Source organism: Biomphalaria glabrata, chromosome 10, assembly GCF_947242115.1.
Source record: "Biomphalaria glabrata chromosome 10, xgBioGlab47.1, whole genome shotgun sequence".
Lineage (NCBI taxonomy): Eukaryota > Metazoa > Mollusca > Gastropoda > Planorbidae > Biomphalaria > Biomphalaria glabrata.
This window is the reverse complement of record NC_074720.1, coordinates 44224982-44239825: the sequence shown is the minus strand read 5'-3', so window position 1 is coordinate 44239825 and position 14844 is coordinate 44224982. Positions and strand designations below refer to the sequence as shown.

At 40.2% G+C, this 14844-nt stretch overlaps 1 protein-coding gene across 1 annotated transcript; it reads left to right on the top strand.

Moving 5' to 3' along the window:
* The first annotated feature begins 11187 nt into the window (after window positions 1-11187).
* LOC129928584 (protein split ends-like) lies at window positions 11188-13820 on the top strand. The gene is made up of 3 exons (XM_056043250.1): window positions 11188-11771; window positions 11985-12622; window positions 12709-13820. The coding sequence occupies exons 1-3, from the start codon at window positions 11188-11190 to the stop codon at window positions 13818-13820; spliced, it is 2334 nt and encodes a 777-aa protein (XP_055899225.1).
* The last annotated feature ends 1024 nt before the right edge of the window (window positions 13821-14844 follow it).

Below are 14844 nucleotides of genomic sequence, written 5' to 3'. Positions count from 1 at the left end.
AAAATATTTTTGGTGCCTTGAAAAAATAGATTGAACTCCCACTCTTCCTTGTCAGTACCTTGCACCCCACGGTTTGTGAAACGCTGACTAACAAATTATACGCCAACGGGGAAAATTAATTCCCTAAAAATAGTCACCCTAAAAAATAGGCAGTATAAAAGCTAAGATCTCAGAATTCCATCATTGCTGCATTAAAACTCTTTCTCTCCGTAATTATTTACCACATTCTGGTGGAATCAACGTCTGTATCGTCGGTTAGGAGACAAAGAGTTACATTTCCAATGGATGTACCGAGGATATTAGTTGTGTGCTTAAAAAATTACATAAATAGTAAACATGTAAATAATTCGGAACAAATCTTAGCGAAGAAAGGTACGCAAAAAATGTTTAATAAAATCAAAACAATTTTTGATCCGACATTTTTAATAACGCATTCATTAACTGATGAATTTCGATACATTTTAGTAAAATCAGAATATTGTTATGAAAAGCCTCAAAAAAATCACCTCGATAACGAGCTGAAAGAGTATAATTATTTTTTAGACTACCCAGAAGTAGTAGGTGCGCCCATGGCGTTTGATAACCTAAAATTACATCGCATAAAAATGGTAGTATTGAAATCTAAAGGAAAATTTATCATACGCACAGCGTATCCTTATAGGGATCTAGAAATTGATCAGAAATATCGAGTGAATAATCCGTTATACCAAGGCTCTGTACAGTTCCTAGAACGCTGATATAAATTCAGCACGTTTTTTGGCAATCACGTTGAAGATAAATGATTTCATGATAATATTGTTCCTTTTTCTATATATTATATGGCCTATTAATAAAAGGAAGCTGAGGAATAATGTAATTATATATTTAGTGTTATAGCTATCGAGTCAGTAGCAGGCAGGAAAGATCCTTGCTCGACCGACTAAGCCATTCTTTAGTGGACGAGGTATCTTAGAGCAAATGTGTCTTGAGTCTTGCTCTACTGAGTAACCCACTCTTTAGTGGACAAGGTGTTATCTGAGAGCCAATGTGGCTTCAGAAGTCATCTACATCCAGTTTCGTTCGCACGGCAATGTGTTCAATGTTCGACGTCTACAAAAAACAAAGGAGATGGTCATAACGGAGCTTCTCCGTGCCGATGATTGCGCCCCCTGCTAGCTCACAATGAACATGATCTCCAGAACGCTGTCCACGAATTTGCATACGCTGCCGCCTCTTTCGGTAAACCTCGAGAAAACAGGTCATGTTCCAGAAGTCACCCAATAAAACCTACTCAGCCCCAAAAGATCACCGTGAACAGACAGCCCTTTAACGCAGTGAACCACTTCACATATATGGGTTGTATAGTGTCAAATGAAGCCTCACTTTCAAGGGAAGTTGATAACCATCTGGCCAGGGCCAGTTTTGCCTTTGGACGCCTTCAGGCGAGAGAGTGGCGGAACAGATCGCGCCGCCTGCCTACAAAAATCAATGTCAATGTCTACCAGGATGTGGTTCTCTCAATCCTTCTATATGGATCTGAGGCATGGGTACTATAGATGCTTGGCCTAGATGATTAGAACAATCTAATACTACTACATCAAATCACATGGAAGGCGCCTGAAGGCACTGTTTGGTCTCTATAACAGAGCAACTGATAAAACAAAGTGTTGCTAAAGGCACTGTTTGGTCTCTATAACAGAGAAACTGATAAAACAAAGTGTTGCTAAAGGCACTGTTTGGTCTCTATAACAGAGCAACTGATAACCCCAAGTGATGCTAAATGAAATTGTATCATTTGTTTATGTGTTAATAAAATTTTAAGAAATCAATGGTTCAAGTTTATTTGTATTTATTTTCCTCTGTAACTAGTCTTGTAATTTAACTATGTGCGGCTGTTGTGAAATATTTGGAGCAGTGATGAGCCAATGGTGCCAGAGTACAAACTGTAACAATAAATGGCTCTTAATCAACACCGATAACAGTAAACTCAGATGTACCTCAAGGAACAGTCTTGGGTCCACTACTATTTTTTACATAAACGATTTACCAAATTGCTTTACTTCAGGAACAAAAGTCAGATTATTTGCAGACGATTGCATAATATATAGAACAATAAAAACAACACAAGACACAGATATTTTACAAAGAGAATTAGATGAATTACAGAAATGGGAATCAAATTGGAGCATGTCTTTCCACCCAGAAAAATGTCAGTTGTTAAGAGTAACAAAAAAACTAAAACAAATTAATTCCACTTATCTTATTCATGGCAAACCAGTAACACAGACTAAAAACGCAAAATAACTAGGTGTTATAATAAATGAAAAACTGTCATGGAATCCACATATTGATGAAACTACAAAAAAATCAAACAAAGCATTAGGATTTATTAAAAGAAATTTCTATAAATCAAATAAGAACATAAAACTAAAATGTTATTTAACCTTGGTTAGGCCAATAATAGAATATGCATCCCCCGTTTGGGACCCCTCAACTCAAGAAAACATTAAGAAACTGGAACAGACACAAAATAGAGCAGTGAGATTCATAACAAACGAATATTCACATTTGACTAGAGTAACACCTTTAGTAAAATCACTAAATTTAGAAAGCCTTCAGGACAGAAGGCTCAAAAGTAAAGTAGCAATCATACATAAAACACTGAACCATAATCTTCAAATACAAAAACAAAATTTAATAAAATACTCTGAAAGACACAAAGATAAAGGCACATTCCTCGTCCCATATGCTAGGACAAATTTGTACAAATACTCCTTCTTCCCTAGCGCTATTAGAGCATGGAATGGGTTGCCTGAGCTAGCCAGGAAAACCAGTGACTTGGCAGAATTTAAGTCATTGGTTAATATGCATGACTAAATGCATGACGCGTAGGACGTAATCATCTTCTTTTTTGAAGTAACGTCTGTATTATATAAGATAAGATAAGAGTAAGCGTAACTGGTGTCCGGTGCAGGGCAGTTTTTTTCTTTGACACCACTCTACACACACACGCTTTCCCAAATAAACAACAATATAGTAATATAATAATAAATAAGATTGACTGAATAATAAGAATGTAATAAAAAAAAAACCAACAAAGTATTAACGACCTTCAAATAACAGCATTTGAAACCATCGATGACTTAAAGCCCATTGCTATTTTCGCATAGGCCTATAATATAATGTATTACCTAAATCTACACATATTACGAATAGTCACTATCTAAATACGCTTCTACGAAATACTATGATTTCTGGTACTAAAAATAAAACAGGACACATTAAGGACTTGCGCTATTACTGTCCCATTTCAAGTTTCAAGACAGTAACGTTAACCGCATCTGTCCTGGCGCTCCATCCTGTTCTAGATTCACTTTAAACCATTTTTTTTTTAAACGGACATCGGCTTTGAAAAATTAGGTGTAGAAGTGTGAGCGTCGAAATAAAAGAGTAAAAGTAAAGTTCCCATTATAAACCTTAGGATCTATGGTGCAGATGATGTAAAGGTCATCTGTTTCTGTGGCCCACGGCTAATGAGGCTGCCATGTGGCCAGCACAACGACTAACCCATTAGAGCTGGGTGGGCTCAGGAGGCGCCCTAAGGATCCCGAAAGTAAAAATTCCAGTCTTCACCAGGATTCGAGCCGGAACCCCCCCCCGGTTCGGAAGCCAATTGCTTTACCACTGAGTCACCACTCCTTCGATCATATAAATAAACAGAAGGTTTATTCTCACAATGATTGTGGATTGTCTAAGTCCTCTGTCAATACACAGTGGCTGTCTTTGAAAAGTCTAATTTACGAAAGGCTATTCTATTTCGTTGCCATATTAACATAGCCATTAACATTAACATAAAAAAAACTCTTTCAACAATTGTTTTTATGCGTTTGTAATTATCTAAACATTACATATATTTAACTTTTTTTTTTATCATTTAGGGGTCCGTGGGTAAGTTTTGACTATATAAAGGGGTCCCCGTGCCGAACAAGTTTGAGAACCCCAGTTCAAAGGATACTCTGGAATGCGATATCAACATTCACAGCTGGGAAGCACTAGATCTTGATCGCTCCTTATGGCGTGACGTTGTGAGTCTTCTCGAGATTTGAAGCAAGAAGAGTGGCCAGGGTGAAAGAGCGCCGAACCAACAAAAAGCTGAGAGAAGAAGCAGGACTATCTGCAACTGACCAAATCTACCCATGCCATGATGCGGCCGGCTTTTTAAGGATTGGACTTTACAGTCATCTTCGAGTCCATAGGAAACGAGAAATGTGCTCATCTTCGATCACGGGTTAGGAGCTACATATACACTGGAGTAGAAGACAGCATAAAATTGGCCCACATGGGGGGGTGGGGGCAAGCTGGAGGAGTCATGGATCACACATTTTGAACACACTATATAAACGGAAAAGTCCGAAAACGCTACAGAGACACATACCTAAACTATGATCGTAGATGTGTATTCAAGATTGGCCTATTTAGTCACATAAGAAGTAGCAAAGGGAGAAAATTTCATCAAGAGACCTAAAATGATGCAGAAGAACTTAGAGAAATAGACATTATCACAAAATAATTGTTTCCATCATTTAGATAAACATTTTGTTTTTCATAACTTCTTTGAAGTATCATAGGTACAAGTCTCTCTCTTTCTCTCTGTGTGACTATATTTTAGGCCGATATTGTGACCAAGTGTATGCTTAAAAGAGCTCATAGTCGATAAACGAAGTAAGAAGATCGTCTAGACAGACCTCTGAACAGTTTAGTTTACATACTAGTCTTCTAATATATTTATTTATAGTTTTTATATAGCGCTACTTTCATGCTTATAGCATGCTCAGAGCGCTTTGGTCCAATCTCATTTGTGGACCAGTGGGGGGAGGGGGTATCTAGGAGTTGGTTTTCCGTGCTGCCTTTAGGCGCTCAGTAAACACAACTCTGCCCGAGTCGGGTGTCGAACCTCGAGCCCCCTTCTAGGTAGCCAAGCCAAGCCAAGTTCAAGCACACTTAGCCTCTCGACCACGCTTCTAATCTAGACACACACACAAAATTCTATTATATATATTAATGCAGAACTAAAAAAAACAAAAAAACTGTTATGTCCAGAAAGCTGGAGAGAAACGGATCACATACATAGTCAGAAGATTTTTTTAAATTTATTTCATAAGATAAGATAACTTTTATTGAACCAATCAAGTGGAAATTCAGTTTGACTACAATTGACAACCTCGGCGTAACTACTGTACAATAACAATATAGATGCACATACGAACGACATTCACACACGAAAACACATACACACTCACAACCAGCGCTTTATGAATTAGACTTCTATGTGCTTCTCGATGACGACAGCTGATCTTGTAACACTCTGACCGAAAGTGGGATGAAGGAGTTTTAAAATCTTTCTGTTTTAGTCCTAATGGAAAGGAGACGACCACTTCGTTCAGATCTGATGTAACAGTGGTTTAACTCTTTCTCTCCTAATGAACGATTCCATCGTTGATTTGATCCCATTAGATTAAATTAATTTTTGGTTTTAGAAAGTATAACTTGTGTTATATAGGCTACAGCCTATCTGGACTAGCCAAGCCATTGGACTCGAGACAAAAAATATACACCTTCTCAACACAATCGTCATTCCAACTGCTACATATGCATGTGAGACGTGGAAGTCATCTGTCAAAATTGAGAAAAGACTAAATGTGGCTCAACAGAGATGGCTGAGACGGATTTTGGGAGTCAGTTACACAGATCGGGTCTCAAACAAGGATGCCGAACTGGGAGTCGAACACTTAGTGAGGTTGTGACTGAGCTTCGCATGAGGTTTGCGGGACATGTTCTACGTCAAAATGAATTACGCACACCAAGAGTTGCGATATAACTTGGAGGCCAAAACGAGGAAAACGCAAACAGGGATGTCCTCGTATTACCTGGCGACACACCTTCATGGAGGACCTCAGAACAGTGGACACCAGGTGGGAGGAGGCTTCAGACATTGCCAGTGACAGATCATTATGGAGACAACTTGCCGCCCAATGCGCCGAACGGCGCGGGAGGACCTAAGTCTAAGTTAGTCTAAGTGTTATATAAAAAAGATAATGCATTCTCCTATAACTCTACACCAAAAGTAACGTTTTCTGATTACAAACAAAAATTTTTACTGAAGTTTAATCATAACATGGTAGAATATGCAAATGTGAACAATGTACAATTCTGTCAGAACGTGGAAAATAATTACGGAGATAAAGAGTTAATGGGTGCAGTTTGTCTTTAAGAGTCGTGAGTGTTTTGGAAAGGCATCTCTCAGGAAAAAGCTCTTCAAGAGATGGTAGCTGCGTTCGAGTGATATACGATGCTTTTTTAATATGATATTTTTATCATATCTTATATATTACAGACGTTTCTTAAAAAAAAAAGATAATTACTTCCTAAGCGTTTCGTGTGTCTAGCTAGTCATGCATGTTAACCAATGACTTTACTGTTATTATTTCAAAGATTTTTTGTAAAGCGAAATCGTAGACATCATAATATTTAATTATCAGAAGTTCACTCTCTTACTCTATACTAGTCTATACACATTGAACATTGAGATGGTGTGTAGGAGTTGGATCTCAAACTGTGTTGGTAACATATCATATTGCGGGTGGTCATAATGAATGATAATGGCACAAAATTGAACCACTGGTTGGGAGATGGTCTATAGGAGTTGGATCTCAAACTGTGTTGGTAACATATCATATTGCGGGTGGTCATACTGACACAAAATTGAACCACTGGTTGGGAGATGGACTATAGGAGTTGGATCTCAAACTGTGTTGGTAACATATCATATTGCGGGTGGTCATAATGACACAAAATTGACGTGACTATCATTTGAACACTACAAGACCTAGATCTAGATCTAACTATTCTTAAAACTAAGTTAAAAGTAATTTTGTACAAAAGTTTAAATTTGTATTCAATAAACGTCTGCAAGTAATTAGACTCATGTTATATTAATATTAAACTTGAAATGGGACAGGCAGTGGAGCGTAACATTGGTTTCTGCTGCACTAACTTACTGTAAATATTCTTAAATGATAATGATAGTATTTTTAAAAGATGGGCAGCAAATGTGAACTATAAAACCTAAATATCATGATAAAAATAAACGAACTTACCCTAATAGTTTAATAATCCGTTGATCTAATGCAGAATAATGTGATTGGACGTTTGCAATTGAAAAGATAAAAAGAGTTTAGATCTAGATCTAAATATAAACGATTAGAGTGGATAAAAATCCATGATGCCGTTCCACAATATAACACAAGTGTCGTTAGAGTTAATGATCTTGGCACTTCCGTTGTGCTCTGGGATATTAAAGATAGTTCCTGTGTGTTGTGGCACAACCCCACAGATACCGTTATAGCAACAAATAATTTTGGACCTTGGTAAACTGCAATATTATCTATACGGGCGTCCGCAGAATTTTTTGCAGGGGGGTGCAAGCCATATACGTTGGATGGCTGCCTGGTCTTGCGGTTTGCACGCTGGACTGTCGTTCGGACTTATCGATAGTCCCGGGTTCAAACCCTGCCCGCTCCCATCCCCCGCCGTCCTGCGGGAGGTTTGGACTAGGAAGTAATTATCTTCAACTCTGAAGGAACATCCGAAATAAGTAAAACATTTTACAAACAAACATTTTACGTGTGGCTTCAACTCTCTTGTTATGGAGAATATTAGTGAAAAGGACTGGTGCCCAGCCCTCCTCTCAATCCCTACGCGATATTGAGTGCACTGTTAATACTTGTTTCAAATTAAATAAAATATTAAACATGTGCACAAACTATTTACTGTACACGTTATAAAGCTTATCCGTGAGGCCCTTGCCTCCCTATGGTCGATCAAATAAAAATTGCAAGCGTCGACTGTGGCTGCCGAAACCGTCAACTGTAGCACTAACGCTCTTGCTTGGGACTGATACGGAAGAAATTGTCTTCCATTTGATATCAACAGTTGTATGTACGAATGAAAACATCATTCGGGTAATTGATAACAAGGCTAAGTGTGTGAGACGCCCAGCGAACCAAGGCTGCTTGTATCTGCTTTTGGATATTACTCACCCTTACCTGAACGCAGTTCTGAATACTAGCCATCGTAGCCTTTTATCTTGTTTTTTTTTTCTTTTCTTTACTTTTTCATTTAATTTATATTAGGTCACGTGTTTGACTGCTTAAATAATCACTGATTTGTGAATGACTTCGTAGTAGAGACATCCTAGGATCTTGCAACGAAACAACCTACCCTATTATATAAATAATATAATGCACCTTTGACAGTCAGTTTAGGGAACAGTGGATCAACAGACTGCTGTAAATGGTGTTACCCCATATATATGGCTCCTTTTGTCTCGAAAGGCAATGGATGCGCCCAAGTGAGTCACTGGTTTTGGCTTAATCTTTAGACGGGGCAGAATCTGGTGTGGCTAATCAAGCCAATTCTAGAACGGCAGACTTTGCCACAATTCGCACAGGTGCACGCCTCCGACCCAGGGCCAGCAGACAGGGCAGCTCTCTCTCCCTCCCTCTCGATTAAAGCCGCTTCAATTCCCCCGTTCCCAGCAAGGGCCGTCCCAGCACGCACAGCCCGTCTCCATGCACTCCGGTCTTTGGCTATGTTTTCCCACACACCTCCACCGATGCCCGAGGCCCCCACGCCCCATAACATCAAGAAATACTAATTAATTTTTAAACCGAGGGTCCCGTTTCTGTAAGAAATATAGGTCTTATATATTTTTTGTTACTCTCGTAATATGTATAGAGGATTGAAACTCACAGAAGCACGGTATATGGATATTGCGAATCCATTGTTTTGGCAAATGTGGCTAAGAGTAAAGTATGTGAAGCTCTTTTATAAGAAGTAAGACGAGGCCAATCACGTTTACGGGACTTACTGACATTTAAAGAGGCCCACTCGGGAGTCCCACCGGCCCATTTAGGTACCGGCCCACCGGGCATATAGCCAGTCCGCCCCTTGCGTTGATGGTCGAATCTATGCTTTGCAAACATATGAAAATGATGCAACAGATTGGTGCGTGTGTGTGTGTGTGTGTCACAGTGTGTGTGTGTGTGTGTGTGTGTGGAGTGGGTGTCTTCAAATAGTTAAACATATTTTTTTTTTCAATTTTCTAATATCACTACTATTATTTTTATTATTCCAATTTAATTTTAATGTTGATCTACAATAAATAGCTCTTGAGAAAGAGATATTAATTTTAGTAAACATTTTGAACATAATTTAAAAATAAAATTAAGGATTATCAATTTGAGACTAAATCAAAATTTGTTTAATGGCATTCATGCTTAGCCCATTGGAAACAACGAAAGACATTTCACACACAGGCACAATAAAGAGAACAATAAAAAGACATTGTCTACAGACACAGACGCAGTACACGCAGAAGTCAACTACAGACACAGAGCGCACAGAAGTCAACTATAGGCACAATAAAGAGAACGATTACAAGACATAGGCCTACAGGTTGTCTACAGACACAAACGCAGTACACACAGAAGTCAACTACAGACATAGTGCACACATAAGTCAACTATAGGCACAATAAAGAGAACGATTACAAGACATAGGCCTACAGGTTGTCTACAGACACAGACGCAGTACACACAGAAGTCAACTACAGGCATAGTGCGCACTGAAGTCAGCTACAGACACAGTACACACAGAAGTCAGCTACAGACACAGTGCGCACAGAAGTCAACTACAGACACAGTGCACACATAAGTCAACTATAGGCACAATAAAGAGAACGATTACAAGACATAGGCCTACAGGTTGTCTACAGACACAGACGCAGTACACACAGAAGTCAACTACAGGCACAGAGCGCACAGAAGTCAACTACAGACACAGAGCGCACAGAAGTCAACTACAGACACAGAGCGCACAGAAGTCAACTACAGACACAGAGCGCACAGAAGTCAACTACAGACACAGAGCGCACTGAAGTCAACTACAGACACAGAGCGCACAGAAGTCAACTACAGACACAGAGCGCACAGAAGTCAACTACAGACACAGAGCGCACAGAAGTCAACTACAGACACAGAGCGCACAGAAGTCAACTACAGGCACAGTGCGCACTGAAGTCAGCTATAGACGCAGTACACACAGAAGTCAGCTATAGACGCAGTACACACAGAAGTCAGCTACAGACACAGTGCGCACTGAAGTCAGCTATAGACGCAGTACACACAGAAATCAGCTACAGACGCAGTACACACAGAAGTCAGCTACAGACGCAGTACACATAGAAGTCAGCTACAGACACAGTACACACAGAAGTCAGCTACAGATACAGTACACACAGAAGTCAGCTATAGACACAGTACACACAGAAGTCAGCTACAGACTTAGTACACAGAAGTCAGCTACAGACACAGTACACATAGAAGTCAGCTACAGACACAGTACACATAGAAGTCAGCTACAGACACAGTACACACAGAAGTCAACTACAGACACAGTACACACAGAAGTCAGCTACAGACACAGTACACACAGAAGTCAGCTACAGACACAGTACGCACAGAAGTCAGCTACAGACACAGTACACACAGAAGTCAGCTACAGACACAGTACACACATAAGTCAGCTACAGACACAGTACACACAGAAGTCAGCAATAGACGCAGTACACACAGAAGTCAGCTACAGACACAGTACACACAGAAGTCAGCTACAGACACAGTACACACAGAAGTCAGCTATAGACACAGTACACACAGAAGTCAGCTATAGACACAGTACACACAGAAGTCAGCTACAGACACAGTACACACAGAAGTCAGCTACAGACACAGTACACACAGAAGTCAGCCACCGACACAGTACACACAGAAGTTAGCAACAGACACAGTACACACAGAAGTCAGCTACAGATACAGTACACACAGAAGTCAGCTATAGACAAAGTACACACAGAAGTCAGCTACAGACTTAGTACACAGAAGTCAGCTACAGACACAGTACACACAGAAGTCAACTACAGGCATTGTGCGCACTGAAGTCAGCCTTAGACACAGTGTTAACATTGTGTTTATGTGTATGTGTTTGTTATTAGTATGTAGAGTTATTTCCCTTGGTCTCTAGCTTAACAAGTGGTAGCGGAGCGTGTAACTAAACGTGTTGACTTAGTTGATCCTATTTAAAGCGATAATGGCTACAAGAATTGAGATTCCATCCTTTTTGAAAGAGATGTCTTATGAATTATATAAGAAAGAACTGCTAGCGTGGAATGAAATCACGGAGCTAAAGAAAGAGAAAAGAGCGATAGCAGTAGCCCTTTCATTACCACAAGGCAGTGAGTCAAGGATTAGAGAGAAGGTGTTTGAGCAATTAGAGCTGTCGGAGCTCAAGTGTCAGGAAGGTTTCGAGAATCTATTGAAGTTTCTAGATACGAACTTGGCTAAAGACGACCTGGCAGACAGTATTGATAAATTTGATGATTTTGAAAACTTCAGGCAAAGGGAAAATCAATCCATGCGTGATTTTATCTCAGAATTTGATACAAAGTATAGGAGATTAGAACAGAAACGAATGAAGATGTTACCTGAGATTCTGGCCTTCAAGCTGCTCGGAAAGGCAAGAATTACACAAACTGAGAAGATGCTAGTTCTGACATGTATGAACTTTGCTCGTCGGGAGTCGCTGTATGAAGAAGCAAAGGCATCTCTTAGAAAGTTCAAAGGAGAAGTTAATAAAGGGAAAGAGTTCGATGCCTGTATCAAACTTGAGCCGAGGCATTAGTCTGAGAATGAGGAGGCTTTATGGGCGGCTGGCTACAAGAAACATGAACCGTTTAGCAGTTTTGGGAAGACGAGTTAAACAACAGTTGAACCACAGCAGACGTGAGAACTTCAAGAAACATGAACCGTTTAGAAGTTTGGGAAGACGAGGTGAACAACAGTTGAACCACAGCAGACTGAGAACTTCAAGAAACATGAATCGTTTAGAAGTTTGGAAAGACGAGGTGAACAACAGTTGAACCACAGCAGACGTGAAAACTTCAAGAGCTTTGAAAGACGAGGTGAACAACAGTTGAACCACAGCAGACGTGAGAACTTCAAGAGCTTTGAAAGACGAGGTGAACAACAGTTGAACCACAGCAGACGTGAAAACTTCAAGAAACATGAATCGTTTAGAAGTTTGGAAAGACGAGGTGAACAACAGTTGAACCACAGCAGACGTGAAAACTTCAAGAGCTTTGAAAGACGAGGTGAACAACAGTTGAACCACAGCAGACGTGAGAACTTCAAGAAACATGAACAGTTGAGCAGTTTGGGAAGACGAGGTGAACAACAGTCGAACCACAGCAGACGTGAGAACTTCAAGAAACATGAATCGTTTAGAAGTTTGGGAAGACGAGGTGAACAACAGTTGAACCACAGCAGACGTGAGAACTTCAAGAAACATGAATCGTTTAGAAGTTTGGAAAGACGAGGTGAACAACAGTTGAACCACAGCAGACGTGAAAACTTCAAGAAACATGAACAGTTGAGCAGTTTGGGAAGACGAGGTGAACAACAGTTGAACCACAGCAGACGTGAGAACTTCAAGAAACATGAATCGTTTAGAAGTTTGGAAAGACGAGGTAAACAACAGTTGAACCACAGCAGACGTGAGAACTTCAAGAAACATGAACCGTTTAGAAGTTTGGGAAGACGAGGTGAACAACAGTTGAACCACAGCAGACTGAGAACTTCAAGAGCTTTGAAAGACGAGGTGAACAACAGTTGAACCACAGCAGACGTGAAAACTTCAAGAGCTTTGAAAGACGAGGTGAACAACAGTTGAACCACAGCAGACGTGAAAACTTCAAGAGCTTTGAAAGACGAGGTGAACAACAGTTGAACCACAGCAGACGTGAAAACTTCAAGAGCTTTGAAAGACGAGGTGAACAACAGTTGAACCACAGCAGACGTGAGAACTTCAAGAAACATGAACAGTTGAGCAGTTTGGGAAGACGAGGTGAACAACAGTCGAACCACAGCAGACGTGAGAACTTCAAGAAACATGAATCGTTTAGAAGTTTGGGAAGACGAGGTGAACAACAGTTGAACCACAGCAGACGTGAGAACTTCAAGAAACATGAATCGTTTAGAAGTTTGGAAAGACGAGGTGAACAACAGTTGAACCACAGCAGATGTGAAAACTTCAAGAAACATGAATCGTTTAGAAGTTTGGAAAGACGAGGTGAACAACAGTTGAACCACAGCAGACGTGAGAACTTCAAGAAACATGAATCGTTTAGAAGTTTGGAAAGACGAGGTGAACAACAGTTGAACCACAGCAGACGTGAAAACTTCAAGAGCTTTAAAAGACGAGGTGAACAACAGTTGAACCACAGCAGACGTGAAAACTTCAAGAAACATGAACAGTTGAGCAGTTTGGGAAGACGAGGTGAACAACAGTTGAACCACAGCAGACGTGAAAACTTCAAGAGTTTTGAAAGACGAGATAAAGAGCAGTTGAAATCTACCAGCAAGCTGAAAGTGGAACATCATGGATGTAGACTATATAAAGGTGAAAGTCACTTTAGAAGTGAAGGTCAAGTCAGAAACATTGCTCGAGATCAGTTCTCTCAACCAAGAAAGAAAGGTTTAAACCCATTAGGTCGTGATGGAAATGTTTTGAGATGCATATCTTGTGGGTCATATAGACATCTTTTGTCTAAATGTCCAGACAGCTGGGAGAATCTGACAGAGACGCTCAAAGTTGTAGAGGACGAAAAGGGAACTTGTCCGTTGACTGGAGACCACAGAGAGAAAGATTTCACAACGAGGCTATGAGGGCAGTGCACGCCCCAGTATAGCGATGAATTTATTTTTTGTTTGTTTTGTTTTACATGTTTCGGATGTTCCTTCAGAGTTGAAGATAGTTTACTTCCTAGTCCAAACCTCCCGCAGGACGACGGGGGATGGGAGCGGGCAGGGTTTGAACCCTCGACCGTCGATAAATCCGAACGACAGTCCAGCGCGCAAACCGCACGACCAGGCAGCCAGTGGTGGAGAAATTCAAGGCTGACCTGCTTCTAGAATGTGCACCAATTTTGAAGCTACACATGTGTAGTAGAGCTGATAGTATAGTTTGGACAATACTTCTTCAAGGTCACGGTCAGAGAGAATTATAATCCTACTGTAGCTGACTGTGTGTGTGTGTGTGGAGACTACTTTCAGTTCCTGTGACTGAAAAAACAAAAACAAAGTGAACACACCTGTGTCGAAATATTAGGCAGAATATTTTGACTTGGTGACCTTTGTTCTAGCGACCAGAAGGAAACATCTGTGTGTTAGTCTGAGACAATGTAAATCTATCTGCTCTACCCACAAGTTTGCTGAGTATAGAGACATTGTTATTTGTTTTCCTTAACAACTGGCATTACTTTCTCGTATCGCCATTGAGTCACTCTTGATTCATACGATGTGTGTCAAGTTTGAAAACAACACTGCAACAGAGCAGATTGTTAACAGTTCCCCCCCCCCCCCCAGTCTTGTGACCCCACTACATTTGATCAGACTGCAGAACATTGTCAACATTTCTTTTACCCCACTACATTTAATCTTCTTTGTGTGGGAAGAACGTTTTTTTGAAACCTGGGCGTATGAGACTATGTATTTATGGTAAATGCCTACACCACCAACAGAGAGATGCTATCTACACGTATCACTGTTAACACCAACGTTACCATCAGAGAATACAGAACTAGTGAAGAAACAAGGTGACGTCTGACAGTACAAGTCTTTTGGTGGGGCAGCTTACCACCATAACATCCTCAGAACAATATACTCCATTCATGATGTCTTTTGAGCCCTA